The sequence below is a fragment of the Pinus tabuliformis genome, chromosome 5_2 (assembly GCF_031772625.1).
Source record: "Pinus tabuliformis cultivar Carrire ecotype Pingquan chromosome 5_2, CPIR1, whole genome shotgun sequence".
In the NCBI taxonomy this organism is placed as follows: domain Eukaryota; kingdom Viridiplantae; phylum Streptophyta; class Pinopsida; order Pinales; family Pinaceae; genus Pinus; species Pinus tabuliformis.
The window spans coordinates 938,073,202-938,089,941 of NC_142306.1; the positions used below are offsets into that span (position 1 = coordinate 938,073,202).

Consider the following 16,740-nt stretch of genomic DNA (forward strand, 5'->3'; position numbering starts at 1 on the left):
GGATTTGAAGTGAATAGCAGGGACTCTCATGTTTGCAAACTCAAGAAGGCCTATATGGCTTGAAACAAGCACCAAAGGCATGGTATGTAAGAATGGATGCATATCTTCTCAGGATTGGGTTCGTGAAGAGTATTGTTGATCCGAATCTATATATCAAGGTCGTGAATAATAAGCCTGTCATTATTCTACTATATGTGGATGATCTATTCATCACCGGTGTAGAACGAAGAATTCAAGAATGCAAGAAGATGTTGGCAATTGAATTTGAGATGAAGGATCTAGGACTGATGCATTACTACCTAGATCTATAAGTATGGCAGAGACTTGGGGAGATATATTTGGGGCAAGGAAAGTACATCATCAAGTTATTGCAAAAATTTGGGATGATGGACTCCAAGCCGATGGTCACTCCTATGATCACCAACCTCAAGAAGTTGAGGAGCTCCAACTCGAGTCTCATGGATCCTACCTCATATCGTTAGTTGGTGGGTTCCCTGATGTATCTGGTAAATACTAGGCCAGATATATGTTTTGCAATGAACATTCTTAGTCAGTTTCGGTTGGAACCTTGTCATGATCACTGGATAGCTGCCAAACATATATTGAGGCATCCTCGTGGCACTATACATCGTTGCCTAAAGTATGATGGTAAGGAAGTCAAGCTAATTGGCTTCACAGACTCTGATTGGGGTGGCAGTGAGACCAATGGAAGGAGCACTACCGGAGGATGCTTTACTCTGGGAGCTGCTATGATCTCATGGATGAGTAGGAGAGTAGTGTCGAGGCAGAATATGTGGTTGCATGTGATGTAGGCAGTGAAACAGGAATCGCCGTTTAATCGGCAAAATCGCGAGTTTAAATCGGCTCGGCGGCTAAACGATCCGATCGAAAACTTTCCGAGTCAACTCGCGTTGACCGATTTTGAATCGTGGTCAACGCGAGTTTGACTCGCGATTCTGAATAAATCGCCGGTTCTGCGTTTTTTTGGCGAGTCCCGCCAGTTTTATTTTTTTCGGGTTTCGGATTATGGCGGGTAAAGCGTATTTCGGGTTTCGGATTAGTATCGGGGCCGAGGTATTTCGGGTTTCACAGTTTCGCTATCGACGCAGAGATTCAGTCTTCGACGCCGCCGGATCGCTGAGTGGCTACGTGAGTTTCACTATCGACGCAGAGATTCGAGTCTTCGACGACGCCGGAATGGTTACGTATGCACGGGCGGATTGCTGAACCTGCGTGAGCCCGAGCCGCCTTCAGCCTTGAAGACGAGGTAACCTGCGTGAGCCCGAGCCACTGCATTCCTGTACAGTGGTCCATTTCATTACTAACATCTCACACATGAATATCAACTTATGCCATCTATCCATCCAACATATATAGTTACCAAACTGTGTTGCAGCGTTGCTGCATTCCGTCATTGAGATTGATCACAGTAGTTGAGGCATCGTTGTCTGAGTTGGCCTCAGACACTTAGCTAAAATTAAGCAGTACTGTAATGTTCTTTTCTATGCCGTAATATTCCTCCACATCATCTCGTATTATGATTGGTTGATAGTATAATTTTGATCTCGTAATTTGAAGCTATGCCACAATAGAAGTGGATGGATTTCGGTATTAGATTCTACATACTTCTATTCTCAGTGAGGAACTCTGGTTAATTTTGGTATAATTTTGTGATCTGGTCAAAGATTCTGTCTCTGCGACTGCTGTGCTCTGAGTTGACTTTTCCTATATTACAATCTATACAAACAGTGCATCCTGCATGTGATCCCTTATACATGTTTGTTGTAACGACATACATATGCTGTTTTAAGTATTTTTGCTAAGTTACTGTATCTGTTTGGGTAGGTTCCAGGATCTGCAGATCCAGATATGCCTAGGATCCAACCAGTAATACGGATCTGTAACTGGATCCATCTAGGATCCAGCCAGGGCACAGTTTGGATCCAGCTATGATAGAGATTCATATCCAGATCTGACATGAGATCATTTAGTCTGCCATTGCGTCTGAGAATTTCTTGTCATTTCCAGCTTAAGTCAACTAAGTTATCATTGTCACGTCAGGCATACGATGTTCATAATGATAGACTGCCTAAATCCAGTAGCTAATCTCATGCATTAATAATCTGTTGCTAAAGAGTTAGTGATGCTTCCAGATTCAACGACCTTAGATTTTCAGCCTTGCTAGTTTGTTTTTGCAGAATGCCTGTAACTTCTGGATTTGGTCTCATGTCAGTGTGCACTAATCATGGTTGAAATAATACTAATCCAGCAATTATGCACTAACATGGCTTCAGTTTTAATAAAGGCTGAGACATAGTTCCTGCTGTATTTCTTACTGCAGAGCTGCCATACAGGTCTAGCTGAGGCCAAACTTTCATGGAACACACATATACAGTGGAAGGAGATATTCCTACAGATTGGAGTACAGTACTAGCCCTATCATCTTGTGTTATGATTTGTTGAAGGAGATATTCCAACTTTACAGACTGGCTAGGCTATATTATTATGCCCTTGCAGAGTGTATATGGAAAACGTTTTCGAATCAGAAGTGAATTAATATGTAAGTTTTTGGCACATGTTTTAATATTTTAAGTTTTTGGATGATTTTTAAATTTGATTTTTTGTTGTCTTTCACAGGAGCCACAAATTAAATAGAAGCCGGACTCCAAATCTTAACAGAAGCCACAAATTAAACACAAGTTCAAAGCAACAACAATGCCGAGAGAGCGGGACTTTGCTTGGGCTTATTGTGACAAGATTCCCGGAAAATCCACGCTCCTTTGTAAATTTTGCAAAAAGGAATGCAGTGGAGGCATTTATAGATTCAAGTTCCACCTTGCAAAAATACCTGGCCATGATATAGGTATTTGCGGCACCGTTGACGAGAATGTCCAATACCAAGCAGCCTTGGCCCTTGAAATGTTAGAGCAGCATAATGCCAAGAAAGCAAAGCAAACTGCTGAAATAGGAAATGTTGGAGTTGATACTTTTTCTGCCACTAGCCCCATGTCACCTCAATCTGTTGAATCCTCAATGCCGTTCCCAAGTTTTCCACACATGCCTCCAAGGCCAAGTCAAACTCAAAGCCATGCCAGTCCTTCAACTCCTTCCTTGAACACTGGAGGTGGAAACATAAACGCCTTTTTTGCTCCCCGCACAAAACCCGGTTCCCAACCTACCTTGGATGGCACTGGTTGGAAAAAAAATATCCATAGTCAGGCAAGGAAGGCCATTGCTAACTTTTGGTACTATTCTGACATACCTTTCCACTGTGCCAGAAGTCCTTATTGGCAAGCTATGATTGATGCAATTGCTGCTGCAGGTCCAGGGTTCAAAGCCCCTACATCAGAGAGCCTTAGGACAGATATGTTGTTAGAGAGTGTTGAAGATGTCATGCTTGTGCTAGCTGAGTTTCGTTCATTATGGGTAGAAACAGGGTGCACCATCATGAGTGATGGATGGACAAATCAGAGGAATAGAACTTTAATAAATTTCCTTGTATCTTGTCCCGCAGGCACAATGTTTCTCAAGTCAGTGGATGCTTCAGATAAGGTTAAGACTGCCCAACTTATCTGTGAAATGATGGAGGAAGTCGTTCAAGAAGTGGGAGAAGAAAATGTTGTACAAATTGTCACCGATAATGCAGCGAATTATATGGCTGCTGGTAGACTTTTTGAGATGAGGCACCCCACTATTTTTTGGACCTCTTGTGCTGCCCATTGCATAGATTTAATGCTTGAGGACATTGGTAAGCTTCATTGGATACATGAGGTTGTGGAGAAGGCAAAATCCATAACCAAATACCTATACAACCACACTATTGTCCTAAACACTATGAGAATATACACTGAAGGTAAAGAAATTGTTCGACCTGCAGTGACTAGATTTGCAACAAATTTCATATCTTTGCAATCTGTGGTTGAGCAAAAGATAAATCTGAAGAGGATGTTCTTGGGACCTGAGTGGATGGGATCTAAACATTCCAAGACCCCTGAAGGCATCGAAATTGCTGCACTTGTGTTTAATGATGGCTTCTGGAAAGATGCTGAAGAGATTATTGCTGTGACGGAGTCCCTTGTTAGAGTTCTCAGGTACTTTTAGTCTTTTAACTTTTTCATTTTTTAAATTTCATTTCAAGCTTCTTTTTATTTACAATGTTTCATATTTCTTTAAATTTGAATGCTTGAACTTTCAGGATGGTTGATGGTGACAAACCCGCTATGTGTTACATTTATGAGGCGATGGATCTCGCAAAGGAGGCCATCAAAAGAAGATATGGGGATGATGAGACAAAGTATATGCCTCTTTGGGACATTATAGATGCACGTTGGGATAGGCAATTGCATTCCCCCTTACATGCTGCTGGGTACTTCTTAAACCCACAATATTTTTATGATAAGAGCAAATTTAATGAGGATGGGGAGGTTGGCAGAGGACTTATGACATGCTTGGAAAGGTGCTTCCCTGATCCAGAACAACAAAGTCGTGTCTTTTCCCAACTACAAGATTATAGGACACCATCTAAATTGTTTGCCTATACCAGTGCTATAAGACAAAGGTCAAAGATGTTGCCAGGTACCCAGCTTGAAGGCTTCATCAATTCATTAAATTTGTTTAAAGTTTAAACTTTATTTTGTATGTTAAATGTTTTATTAAATTTTCTTTTCTTTTTAAGTTTTTACTATTTACTAATTTGGTACTTCTAGTCTTCTACTCACAAACCCTTACCACTTGCTAGGTCTTTGGTGGCAAAACTTTGGTAGTGATACGCCAGATTTGAAGAGATTTGCCATTCGAATCTTAAACCAAGCATGCAGTGCTTCAGGTTGTGAACGCAACTGGAGCATGTTTGAGAAAATACATTCTAAGAAGCGCAACTGATTGACACAAAAGCGCTTGAATGACCTTGTATTTGTCCATTACAATCTACGACTTCGCAACAAACAAATACAAGGTGAGATTCGAGAGCTTGAATTTGAAGGTTTCATAATCTAGTTCGTACTTTAAAAGTTTAAAGTTCAAACTTCAAAGTGAAATTTTAATTCACATTTCAATGTCTCATGATAATGACAGGTATTGATCATTCACCAATCGACCTTGAAGAGTTAGATTTGCAAGCTACAAATGCGGCAGAATGGGTTCAATTAGATGAGCCTCCTCTTTTCAGCCTTCATGACTTGGAGAACTTTGAGAGTCAAGCAAGCGAAGTAGCGGGAGGAATCGCTTCTAGTTCTCACTCTTAAGAGTCTTAGACTCTTAGTTGCTGATTTTTTTCTGATTAGTATGCAGTTTTTAACTTTTTTGTAAACTTTTAGAAGCATATGCTTCTAAGGACTCAAGACTCAGTGCTTTGGATCATGTGTGGACTCATAACATATATGAGATACTTATTTATTCATGATATTTTGGACATCTATTGATATTATGCATTGTTTGGACATACCTTTACCCAATATTAATGAAAAATGGTTTTTTTAATTCAATATATGTGTATATTTTTATTTAATGAATTTGCCGATTTTTTCCCGATCCGATTAAAACTTTCGCTCTTTTGCCTCGCCGATTTATTGCCGATTCCGTGTCTGGTAACATTGGATGTAGGAAAAGAGGTTGTTTAGTTAAGGAAGCTTCTGACAGATTTGTTCGAGAAGTCTTTGGGTCCTACTGTGATTAATTGTGATAATCAAAGTTGTATCAAGATGTTTGGAGATCTTGTGTTTCATTCGAGGACGAAACATGTCAATAACAAGTTCCACTTTATGGTGCAGGATAGGATCGTGAAGTTAGAGTATGTTCCAACAAATGAACAGGTAGCAAACATTTTGACAAAGGCTCTTCCTAATAAGAAGTTTGAATATCTAAGGAACCTGTTGGGTTTGGTAGATATTGGTGATTGTATTGATGATAAGGAATTGGAAGAGATTAGTTGGGGCTTCGCGAGTGAAGCATTGCCTGGGGAGGCATCAAGCCGACACTTTGTGTTGATGTCTAGAATCCTGAAATTGAAAAGGTCATGTTGTTTATTGAGCTCTGTTTTGGATACACACCTGTATGCTTGGGTTGGTGGTTAGCAAGTAATCCTAATGGTACCTAGAGGGGCTGAAAGCTTGATTCCACCTTAGTCCCAACTGGATAGGTTGCCCTAGTCAGGAATCTAGACCATGGCATTGTGGTGCCTAAATTGTTGAGTGACTGGTTGGATAGATTGCTCTGGTCAAGAATTTAGTCCATGGCATTGTGTTGCCTAAAAATTCTTCATGTTTTCATATAGTTTGAGAACTTCCATTGTATTTGTACATTATGAATACCTCCCTAGTTAAGAGGAAGTGTTGGAATAAGTAACTATGTTTGGTCTTCAATAATGTACTTGAGTCATTATGTAATGTACTTGTCAAAAGAATAAAGGAAAGAATTTGTATTATTGTAACAATGACTTATTAAAGCATGGGTTTCATGCTTGGGTCATCATTATATTAGTCAAAGTCCCCATTGTGGACTCCTAGGATTAATATTAAGTTTATAGAGTCATTGTATATTCGAAGAGACCCTTCTTGGGCTTTAGAATCATGTAAAAAGGTTTTGTATCAAGTCAAATATGAATTATGTGTCCTACACATCATGTTGGCCTAAGGAAGATCAAGTCGGCCTAAGGGCCCCCATTCGACCCACCAAAAGCCTATATATTCAAGGAGGTCGAAGTCATTTGGAGCACTCTCTCAAGTAAGTTCGATATCTCAAGAAGAGCTAGAGAAATGAGAAGTATGTTGCCCGGAGGACGAAAGAAATATGAGTTTGGGGGGGTCTCTAGGGAAGAAGAAAATGGAACTTTGGGTGCCTCTCTCTCTGTTTCATGGTCTGGGTTGGGAGATAGAAGTCTCCTAAGATTTCGTTGTTTCCGTAAGTTGCATGTTGCCGGAAGCTATTGCCTAGTCGAAGTTGTTGGAAGGGGTCAAAGATCTTGGAGGCTGACATGGTGTGGAGGGAAAGTTTAGTCTTGGTCTAGGGTAAAGAGTCTCAAAGAATACTATTGAAAGGGAGAATTATCTTGACTGGGTTTTGCCCTGGCATGTGCCTGCATCTTGTGTTTCTTGTTTTGTGATCTTCATATATGTATAATTGCTTGATGAAAGATAAGATAATAAAGAAGTAAAAGAAGCCAACACACTCACAAGTAATTATCAAGAAAGGAGAATCAAACCCTAATATAATATCCTTGATTTTCCAACATCGGGAACAACATGGCAAGGATGCATGAAGAAGATCGGGCAAAGAAGGCAGACAAAGGAAGCATTTAAGAACAAAGAACACATTGAAGTCTTGATGATCGAAGCACCCCTAAAGACTCCATAAGATCAAAGACCCTTTGGAGGGTGAAGAAATCAACAATCGAAAGTTGCATGCAAGAGCAAAGACATGAGTGGCAACCATGTGACACAATGAAAAAAGTCCATGTCATCAGTCACTACAAGTCTCAATCATCAACGATAGTGACTTGTCATGTCCTCATCACATGATGATGTGGAAGTTATGATGTAATCATGTAATTATTGTAAAGACAAAGAAGTGGAAGTCCAAGAGTCATGTATGGACAAAAGAGCCATGTATATAAGTCCAAAAGACATGTAATTCCAAGAGTCATATGTAATTCCAAAAGTCATTTGGAAGTCCAAAGGTTATAGAAGTCCAAAGGTCATTAGAAGTTGGAAAGTCAAGAGTCATGAGGATGTGAAAGGTCATGCCTCAAGTTATAAAAGGATCCTCATTACTCAAGCAAAGGACTTTTAACCTTGGCTTCTCCCATAAGGCATTAGAGAGATAGAGATAGTACTTTTGGGGAGCAAGTAGTGGCTCTAACGCTCCACTATTGGAGCTAGTGATGTTCATTGTACTTATGTATCTTGGAACTTTTGCTTAATACTTGAAACCTTTCAACTAGCACATTTTCATGCATGAATCGTAGATGTTTTAAGACTATTCTTCTAATGTTTGTAGTTTATGTTTGCTTTCATATGTACTAAAGTAATTGAACTATTTTGGTGACTTTGGTGCTTAACTTATTGGAAATGTGTTGTGATGATTTAATGATCGTGGCATCTATGTGAACTATTTCGCTTGATGTCCAACGATTCTTTCTCATTTGTGTGTGCGTGTCTCCATTAGATTAGTATTATTACTTCTCTTTTAGAGGCTCACTTTTCCTCCCTCGCAATGAAAGAACCCTAATACATCTACAATTGAACATTTCACAAGGCACACTTTCTTGCTCATTCAAAAGCACTTCTGCGCTTCTCTCTTGTGCTAACTGCTTAAGCCAAGGCAAATCTTTAAGTAAACGACAATTGGGCCCTATTCCGAATGGGACTACTACACCAAGCATTGTGAGGTCTAATTGGGACCTCATATCGAGGAGATCCCCTATATGTTGGCAGTAACCAGCACCATCAACAGGACCCTATTTTGTATGTACACTTTCATGCTACATGCCTCTACCCATCAAAACCTAGGCATATCCTAGTCATATAACATCACCTTTGTTGCCCCAACAATCATTTTGTCCTTCCGCTCTACAACCCCATTTTGTTGTGGTTTGAATGGAGTTGTCCACTCTCTCTTGATGCTCTCCTTTGCACAAAACCCTATAAAGAATTTATCAGTGTACTTGCCTCCATTATATGTACAAAGCACCTTGATCTTTTTGCCTGTCATATTCTCCACAAGAGCCTTAAACTCTTGGAAGCAACTGAAGACCTTGCCCTTTGTCTTCAACAAATAGATCTAGGTTTTCCTGGAGAAGTCATCTATGAAGGTCATTAAATACTTGTAACCATTGAGAGATCTGGTGGACACCGGGCCATAAATATCTAAGTGTACTAACTATAACACACCACTGGCTCTATTGTCACTCCCTAGGAATGTTGCCTTTGCAAGCTTCCCAAGTACACACCCCCTGCACATATCATTGTGTTTCATGCTCAATTCTAGAATTCCTGTCATGGTCTCCCTAAGGAATTTGAGTGCTCCATGACGTAAGTGTCCCTACTCCTATGCCATAGCTCTCCCAAGTCTCTACAGCTACTACTATTGTAGATCAGTGCCTTTGGAGAATCGAACTGCAACTTGTACAAGTTGTCGCTTCGAACCCCAATCCAATTGACCTTCTTCTAACTCTGGTGTTTAATGAACACCTTTTGCCCCACAAAGTAGACATTGCACCCCTTATCCTGTAGTGCAGAAACTGTAATCAAGTTCATACCCAAACCTAGCACATGCAGCACATCTGTAACACTCATGTTCTTGCTTGACTCCCTCTGAATGTTGATGGTACCTCTCCCAACTAAAGTACACTTCATTTTGTTTCCCACATGTATCTGGAAGTCCATCTCCTCTTCCCTGTAACTAGCGAAATAGTCTCTAACCCCTGTCATATGTGCTGACAATCCATTGTTTATGTACCAAACTCCTATGGATGTGGAGCTAAAGAGGCAAGCTATGAGAGCAAATCCATCTTCCAACTGAGAAGACAAGTCTTCAATGTCCATTGAAGTTGTTGTCTGCTTCCCCTTCTTGTCCTTCTTTCGGTTAGGACTGTGGCTGACATACTGTCCATGTTGACTGCAACCAAAACACTTGACCTTTGATAGGCCCTTTTTCTTCTTCTCTCCTTTTGAGCCTTTTCCCCGGACCCTTCTTTGACCTTCCCTTTCCAACTAGGGCAGCATTTTCCTGCTCCTTCTCCACCTTCGATACCTTGTCGCTACTATCGATGTTATTCCAAGTTGAGCCTAAGCTCCTCTTGAGTGAAATCACTCCATAGGCGATCCCAATCTAGAAGTTTGACTCGCCCAAAAATTACTTGGATAAACATACTCCATTCCCTGGAAAACCCATTCAGTGCTATACACACCAACTTGTCGTCACGTGGCTTGTCTCCTACTATAGCCAATTCATCTTTGTCAAGTCGAACTCTGGTGAGATAAGAAGTCACGTATTCACCCTTATGCTCCTTAAAGGTCCTCGGCCTCTCTTTGATAATCATCTTTTTGTTCTCTGAAGGATCTTGGTACGGTTTTACTATGGCGTCCCACATCTCTTTCATTGTGCCTTTCTCTGTGATATGTGGAACAATGTGGTCCTTGGCTCTGTCAAGAATCATCCTCTTCGTTTTGTCATTCTCCCTTTTACAGGTAGTCCGTTGTTGTGTATCTGTCGATAAGGCAATCACATTTTCCACATACTCATCCAAAAGGAATGACATCCTGGCTTTCCAAACGCCAAAGTTGGAGGCTCCATCCAACTTGTCCTGTTCCCTCAATCCTACTACGACTATCTATGGAAATCTACAAAACTCAAATAATGTGAAGAATAACTAAAGAAATTGAACTAGGTTGAAAACCTCAACTTTTGCTCCCTGTGCCTTGCACTGATTTACTCCTGCAAACCCTTTGTGCTTAGATATGCTCTGATACCATGTGAAATTTCCTTAATTGCAATAACTGGAATTTAATCTTCTAACTTATGCAATTTATTTGTCTTCAGAAATTAATTCGGCAAATAACGATTAATTCACTACTACAATTTTCACAAATAAATACAGGAACTAAGAAATAATGCACACACACACAAAATATATGACACCAAGATTTTTGGACAATAGTCCCTGGAAAAACCCCAATGTGGGGAAAACCAGTCTGCAGATGAGGGTTTATACTATTAATTAATTCTTCAGCAATTTGAGAAATACAACCACTGCTTGCCTCTCACTGGCAAAGCTCCGGCATACAATTTCCTCCACTGGAAAATCAATTTTCCTTTTGCAAAAACAACTCAACCTCCCTCTACCTATTCACGCCTCCTGTTGCTCGCACTGGTGACTAGAAAACGCGCACTGCCTACCTGGGAAATTCTTTCAACCTACGGAAAATTGTTTTGGTAACCACACTACCTCTTGCTCCTCTCTGAAGCCCCACTCGCACCTCCTTCGGTAGCTAACTCCAGCACCAGAAATCAATTTGTAGCCTCTACAACTCGCACTGGATAAACTGGTAGTGCGCATTAGCTAATTCGGCCTCCTTTCCTCCTTAAAATGAGTGGAAAATCTATGGAGAATTTCTCTGGAAATCTTATACCAAATTCTCTGTTGAAACCCCACTACTGGTGTCTCCCTCTGCGCCCTTGCTCTCACTGCAAATCGCACCACTGAGTGTCTCTATTGTGTGTTCTCCAAGGCCCCATCGACTTACTCTTATAATTTGTCATTGAGCAACCAACGGCCACGACGGCCACGATTTAATCACAATCAATGGCCAAGGTCATCTTGATCCCATCAAATGAATTTTCCAGAAGTCTCTAGAGCAAAATCGATTTTCCTCAATTAATCTAATTTAATTAACCAATTTTCCTACGTTAAACTTATGAACATAATTAATTATTGGCTAATTAATCTAATTGAGGTGTTTCTCGCAAAACCTTTTCTAGGTATTGGAAAAAATGTGTTCCTTAGCCTCGTAGACATCATAGAGACTAGAACACATGTCGACTGCTACCAAAAACTAACATCATGGAAGAAGAAACCTTTTGGGCAATAAAAGACAAGAGAGAGAGAGAGAGAGAAGATTCTCGTTGCACAAGATTCTTCTTTTGCTAGGGCCACTAAGAAGAGAAGACGTGTATCGAATGGGAATCCACTTTTTATAGTAAACTTTGTTGAACGGGTTGCAAAGCCTTAGAACTTAGAAGATTAATCAAATGTGAGCCATCGCATCACAATAATATTTTCGAATTTAGAACTCATGCACAGGGGGCAATAATTCATTCGAGCAATGGGTTAAAGGTGCAAATTAAGCATTAATAAGAAATCCACAAGGGGCAAGGATCCAAATTACTATATGAAATGGAGACCAAATTGTTACAGTCATTAAGGAGAGTTAACTCCTGATAAATTCCCTACTCAAGTTTAAAAGTTTGTAAAAATTTATAGACCCCATCCCTCAAAGGATAGTTAGGGGTTGGGTACATTACACTTTATCTCTCCTAGCTACCAAATGGATCATTGATGAGGATTTTTATGTGGTTGAGTGATCTAGAAATAGGGATGGTAGTTATGGCAATGTCATTTATGGTTTAACTCTGCCCATTGATGTTTTGATGGACATGACCAAATCACTTGCCCATTTATACAGCCATCTCTTTAGAGTATCAAGATGATTTGGCTCCCTTTTTCCTCTTCGAGTTGAATGTCTTTCATCTGAAATCCTCAGATTTCAAATTGCTAGTTCATCAAATTGGGAATCTTTCCAATCAACCACAAGGGGACAAAGGGTGGATGATTTGGTGGGATGAGTCCCTCTGTCATACAATTAAATTCATGCAAGGTTGGGGTTGAATGATTGCTCGCAAGAGGAGATGGGAGTTGAAGATTGCTCAACGGCAACTAGAAGAGGCTTGTACATTCTTGGACGAGGATTTTCATAATATCATGCTCCAAGCGGATGCAACGAAGTGGGAAACTATAGTCCGAATAGACGAGGAATATACTGCTAGTATCTAGTGGATTGATGAAGGAGACATAGACTCCAAATCTACCTTGATTTTCTAAAATACAAAATCTCTATTGAGCATTTTTGAGATTTCATCAGGAAGATAAATCATTGGAGGAGTAGACTTCCAAGATTAAGCACACATCTTTCTCTTTATCAGATTTCAAATTCTGTTTTGGTAGACAAGTGAGCCTGTTATCAAACAATCCCCATGAAGGTCAATATGGTAGATTGAGATCGATTGCATTATGCACTTTCCAAGTTAGAACTCATTGCAGCCCTGTCCTCTATAATGGTAAGTATCCTGGCATTGATGGATTGCCTTGTGAGCCTTACAAAGCAACATGGGATATAGTCAAAGATGACCTATGCCACATGGCTAAAGAGGATACTTATTTGAATAACTTAACAGGCTCTCTTAACAAAGGGGTTATTCAGTTGATTCCTAAAAATGCTTCTCCTGATTATATTGGAGGATGGAGGCCCATTATCCTTCTCAATGTCTCCTAATAAGATTCTGGCTAAAGCTCTTACACTTGTATGCATAGAGTGACCTCACTGATTGTTCGAGAGGAGCAAACTAGTTTTCTATATGTATGTATGCATGCACCACTGGTCAAATTAGTACGTCCTCACTTCAAAAATGAACAAAAGATGAATATTACAGTACAATGTAGATTAGGGTGTTCTTCCCTAGAAAGGGAATAGAAAACCATCTGGGCTGTAAGCTGTTGAACCAGTGGTTTAATACAGGCCTTGTTAAAAGTGTGCATGTTGAGTCTATGGCGTTTTTAAATTTATAATTTAATTTTCATAATAATTTTTACTATTTGGGCACCTTCATATAATTAAGATATATGTATGCGTGTGGACATTGCATACATAGACCGCAGTTCACAAGTTCCTTAAAACATTGGATTAATTCCCTGTTCAATTCTAATAATGTCAGATGACTGACTCTAACCAGTCATCCATTTCTGCTTCCGGTTATTTTCCCCCGGCAGGATATATTTACTGGTTAACAGAGACGATCAGAATCAAAAGTAGTTCTTGATGTTTATTTGATATCATGTAATTTTTCAGTAATCTACACAGGAAACTGAACATCAAAGAAAAGTGCAACTTACAAGATTTTGCAAGCTTGTAGGAATTGCCAGCCTTCTCATATAACTCTGCAGCATCATCATATTTAGAACCAAAAATCGACCATCCTTCTATCTTTTTGTCTGCTTTCCTCTCAAACTCGGATCCCTTGGCTTCTTGTTCTGCCATATGACTTATTTTGTCCTAAACAAGCTGCAATAAGTTCTGTTTGACCTCCTTGGTCCTATAAACAATTGTATGAAACAAATCGCACAAAATTATTTTCATCAAAGCATTCTTCAATTATCCAAGCATACAAAGAACATGTTTCTGTCCTCCGCGGGCCAAGCAGGACAATAGAATGGCTACGTGAAGGACCTTGACATAAAACTTATACATCGTAGATAAGAAATCGAGCATTTACTCAGGCTTTACATGGAAAACTTGACACGCAGACTATTCAACAGATCATTCATATCTGAATCTATTCACAGAACAAGGAGCACAAGAACTGCGCCCTGCGTGACTAAAAACTCTAGAAAACCCAAAAACATTAAGAATCTTCGGATTCAACTAACCAAAAACATTTTAAACTAAAAATAAGACTTACCTGCAATTATGTAGAGTTGTTGAGGCGAAATTCTCTACAATTATGTAGCATATGTAGCAGTTGAAGTGAAATTCTTTAAATTCTCTGCAAATAAATTCTTTAAGGTAAAATTCTTTGTCTACCTCGTGAGTAGCCTCGGTGTTCTTTCCATGTGGCAATATATATACAATATTACCGCCTTCAAATTAGCCCATGGTTCTTAACCAATAAGAACTATCCACTTAAATTTGTCGAATTTCCCCAGTACCCCTCTCTACCAAAATTGGACCTAATTCATAAATTGAACTCTCACTTACCTCTTAGGCGAGCCTTCCCCAGAAAAGTCTCGCAATTTGGCACCAAGCTCGAACTTCCTTCCACACTGTCACAATTTTGGCTTCATGGAGGCTCCACGGTTTTTTGCGCAGTAAACTCGAAATGTAAATGAAATGTTTAATTGTGTTTTATTTTTATTTGAACTTTTTTTAGCTTTTTATATAATAATAATTATGTGTATGTTTTAAGATTATTTGAAGACGTCACTCTCCAAATATGGAGCAATTATGTTTTTTTGTTAGGGAAGTTATGGAAATTTCGATTATATTTTGAAAAAATCTACTAAGAATTTTTATAAATCTAAGTAAAAGTTGTTAAAATTCATAATTTTAGGTGTTTTAGAAGTTGTTGATGGTGTTGAATCTATTTCCACCATCAAAAGCATGATTCAAACACAGTGTCTACAAGATTTTTTTTTATTTTTTTGCCAGGATTCTGACCACTTTTGGTCGTCCACGCAATTCCTCCACCTCCATAGACACTCCTTTTTTTTAAGGAAAGAATAAAATTAATTGATTTTTTATTGAGATAAATGAGTATAGATCTATTTATCAAGGGGTTAGAGGATCAAATCTCTCAAGATGCAGACTTCTTTTTGTATGTAGAACTTAAGGAAAGATTTACACCTTAGAGATTTGATTCTTCTTAATCTCTCTCAAGATGCAAACTTTTTTTTGAGTGCAAAACTTGAGGACTTTTTGAATATAGAACTTAAGGAAGGGTTTACACCTTAGAGATTTGATTCTTCTTAACTCTTTGTCAAGATGAAAACCTCTTTTTAAGTGCAAAACTTGAGGAAATGTTTTCACCTCGAGAGATTTGATTCCTCTCAACTCGTAAATCCGAAGTTAAATGGATCCATGATGGTTTTAAGCAACACACTAAACTCCCTCTCTCATTATATGTATATAGACACATTAAATATTTTTCCTATATACATACATTTAATTATTTTTATTAATAATATTTTTTTAGATGTTATAAATCAAATCTAGATTAAATATTAAAAAAATTACAAATCTCCCTCATATTTGGAATTAGAACATGAATAAGAATTCATTCACTCTTTCTCTTTATATATGTTTGATGTTAAAATATTTTACTCACTCTCTTCTTCTATATATATGTTTGATGTTAAAATATTTTACTCTATAGTACTATACTCATATAGATATATTTAATGTATAACTCACATTAAATTTTTCTTTATTCTTAATATTTTTAAAATTTTATATATCAACTTTATCTTGAGAATTTAATGAAATAAATTTCACTTGCAAGGAAGTGAAATTATAATAAATTTTTTAATTTCAATTACTTTATTTTTCTTTAAATGGACACTGAAATATTTTACTTATAGCTAACACTAAAATGCATTTTTGTTATTAATATATTTTTGTTCAAAATATTGCATATAAAGTGAATTAAAAATCATGCAATATCAATAATTTTATTTTATGTCAACTCTAAAGAAAGTAAGTAGAATTTTTGTTACTTTCAATTACTTTTATATCTTTATATAAAATTGATGTAAATTCGAGATAGAAATTGAAGTATTTTACTTATGGCCAACATAATTTATTAGTTATTATTATTTTTAGTGTATTAATGTAAGTATTGTTTTGTTGTTTTTTAAATGTAACCTTACCTGACAACATCTCCCCCATACTCGGAGAATATGTAGAAAGCAAAACAGTTAATAGTTAATACATGGGCAGTAAAAATAGAAAGACCACAAGAAAGAAAGAAATTATTTTTAACGTCCACGAGGCTAAAGATAGCATATGGGACAGATTGCTTCTACATCTGCTTGATGTATTCAGCCCTTTTCTGTGAAGCTTCAAAATAAATGCTCTCAGCTTCTCGACAAACCCCTCGCTAAATAGATTATCCCTAGTGCTAGCTGTCAGCATATCTGCATAACTTTTCCTGTTGCCTTTGAAGGCCTCACACTCTAAAATGAAATGTTTTTGTTGTTTCCACTTTTCCGGAAGAACAAAAAATGCATACTCTTTCCTCCCACACTTCCTTTGGCCTTTTCCAGCGCCCTGTTTCACAACAGAGTTGATGAGAATTATTCCTTAATTGAGCAATAATAATTTTGGCTCTCCAAGAGATATTGACCTCTATGTATGCTTTTGGTTGATGACTATGAGTGGGATTAAACACTTCAATATAGTAATTTTTCTTTCTTCC

General features: G+C 38.3%; 2 protein-coding genes across 4 annotated transcripts in view; one reads left to right on the forward strand and one right to left on the reverse strand.

The window, feature by feature from the left end:
* The window catches only part of LOC149162355 (alpha-soluble NSF attachment protein 2-like), a 196,457-nt gene extending 181,797 nt beyond the window's left edge, over positions 1–14,660 (reverse strand). The window contains exons 1-3 of one of the 3 annotated variants that reach the window (XM_089437231.1): positions 14,526–14,660; positions 14,230–14,313; positions 13,664–13,863 (exon numbers count right to left, since the gene is read on the reverse strand). In XM_089437231.1, the coding sequence (XP_089293357.1) occupies positions 13,664–13,808 (145 nt within the window). In that variant the 5' untranslated portion in view covers positions 13,809–13,863; positions 14,230–14,313; positions 14,526–14,660. The other 2 variants (XR_016261925.1, XM_089437230.1) reach the window with 2 other exon arrangements.
* Positions 3,389–5,194, forward strand: LOC149162356 (uncharacterized). Its single transcript, XM_089435675.1, has 2 exons — positions 3,389–4,575; positions 4,739–5,194. Exons 1-2 carry the CDS (start codon positions 4,197–4,199, stop codon positions 4,879–4,881), a joined length of 522 nt encoding a protein of 173 aa, XP_089291801.1. The 5' UTR covers positions 3,389–4,196; the 3' UTR covers positions 4,882–5,194.
* Positions 14,661–16,740: the final 2,080 nt, after the last annotated feature.

Excerpts from the sequence above, each read along its gene's own strand:
- LOC149162356 (XM_089435675.1), top strand. The coding sequence starts at position 4,197 with ATGGTTGATGGTGACAAACCCGCTATGTGTTACATTTATGAGGCGATG. Across the intron at positions 4,576-4,738 it reads AAGGTCAAAGATGTTGCCAG|GTCTTTGGTGGCAAAACTTT; the intron begins GTACCCAGCTTG and ends ACCACTTGCTAG.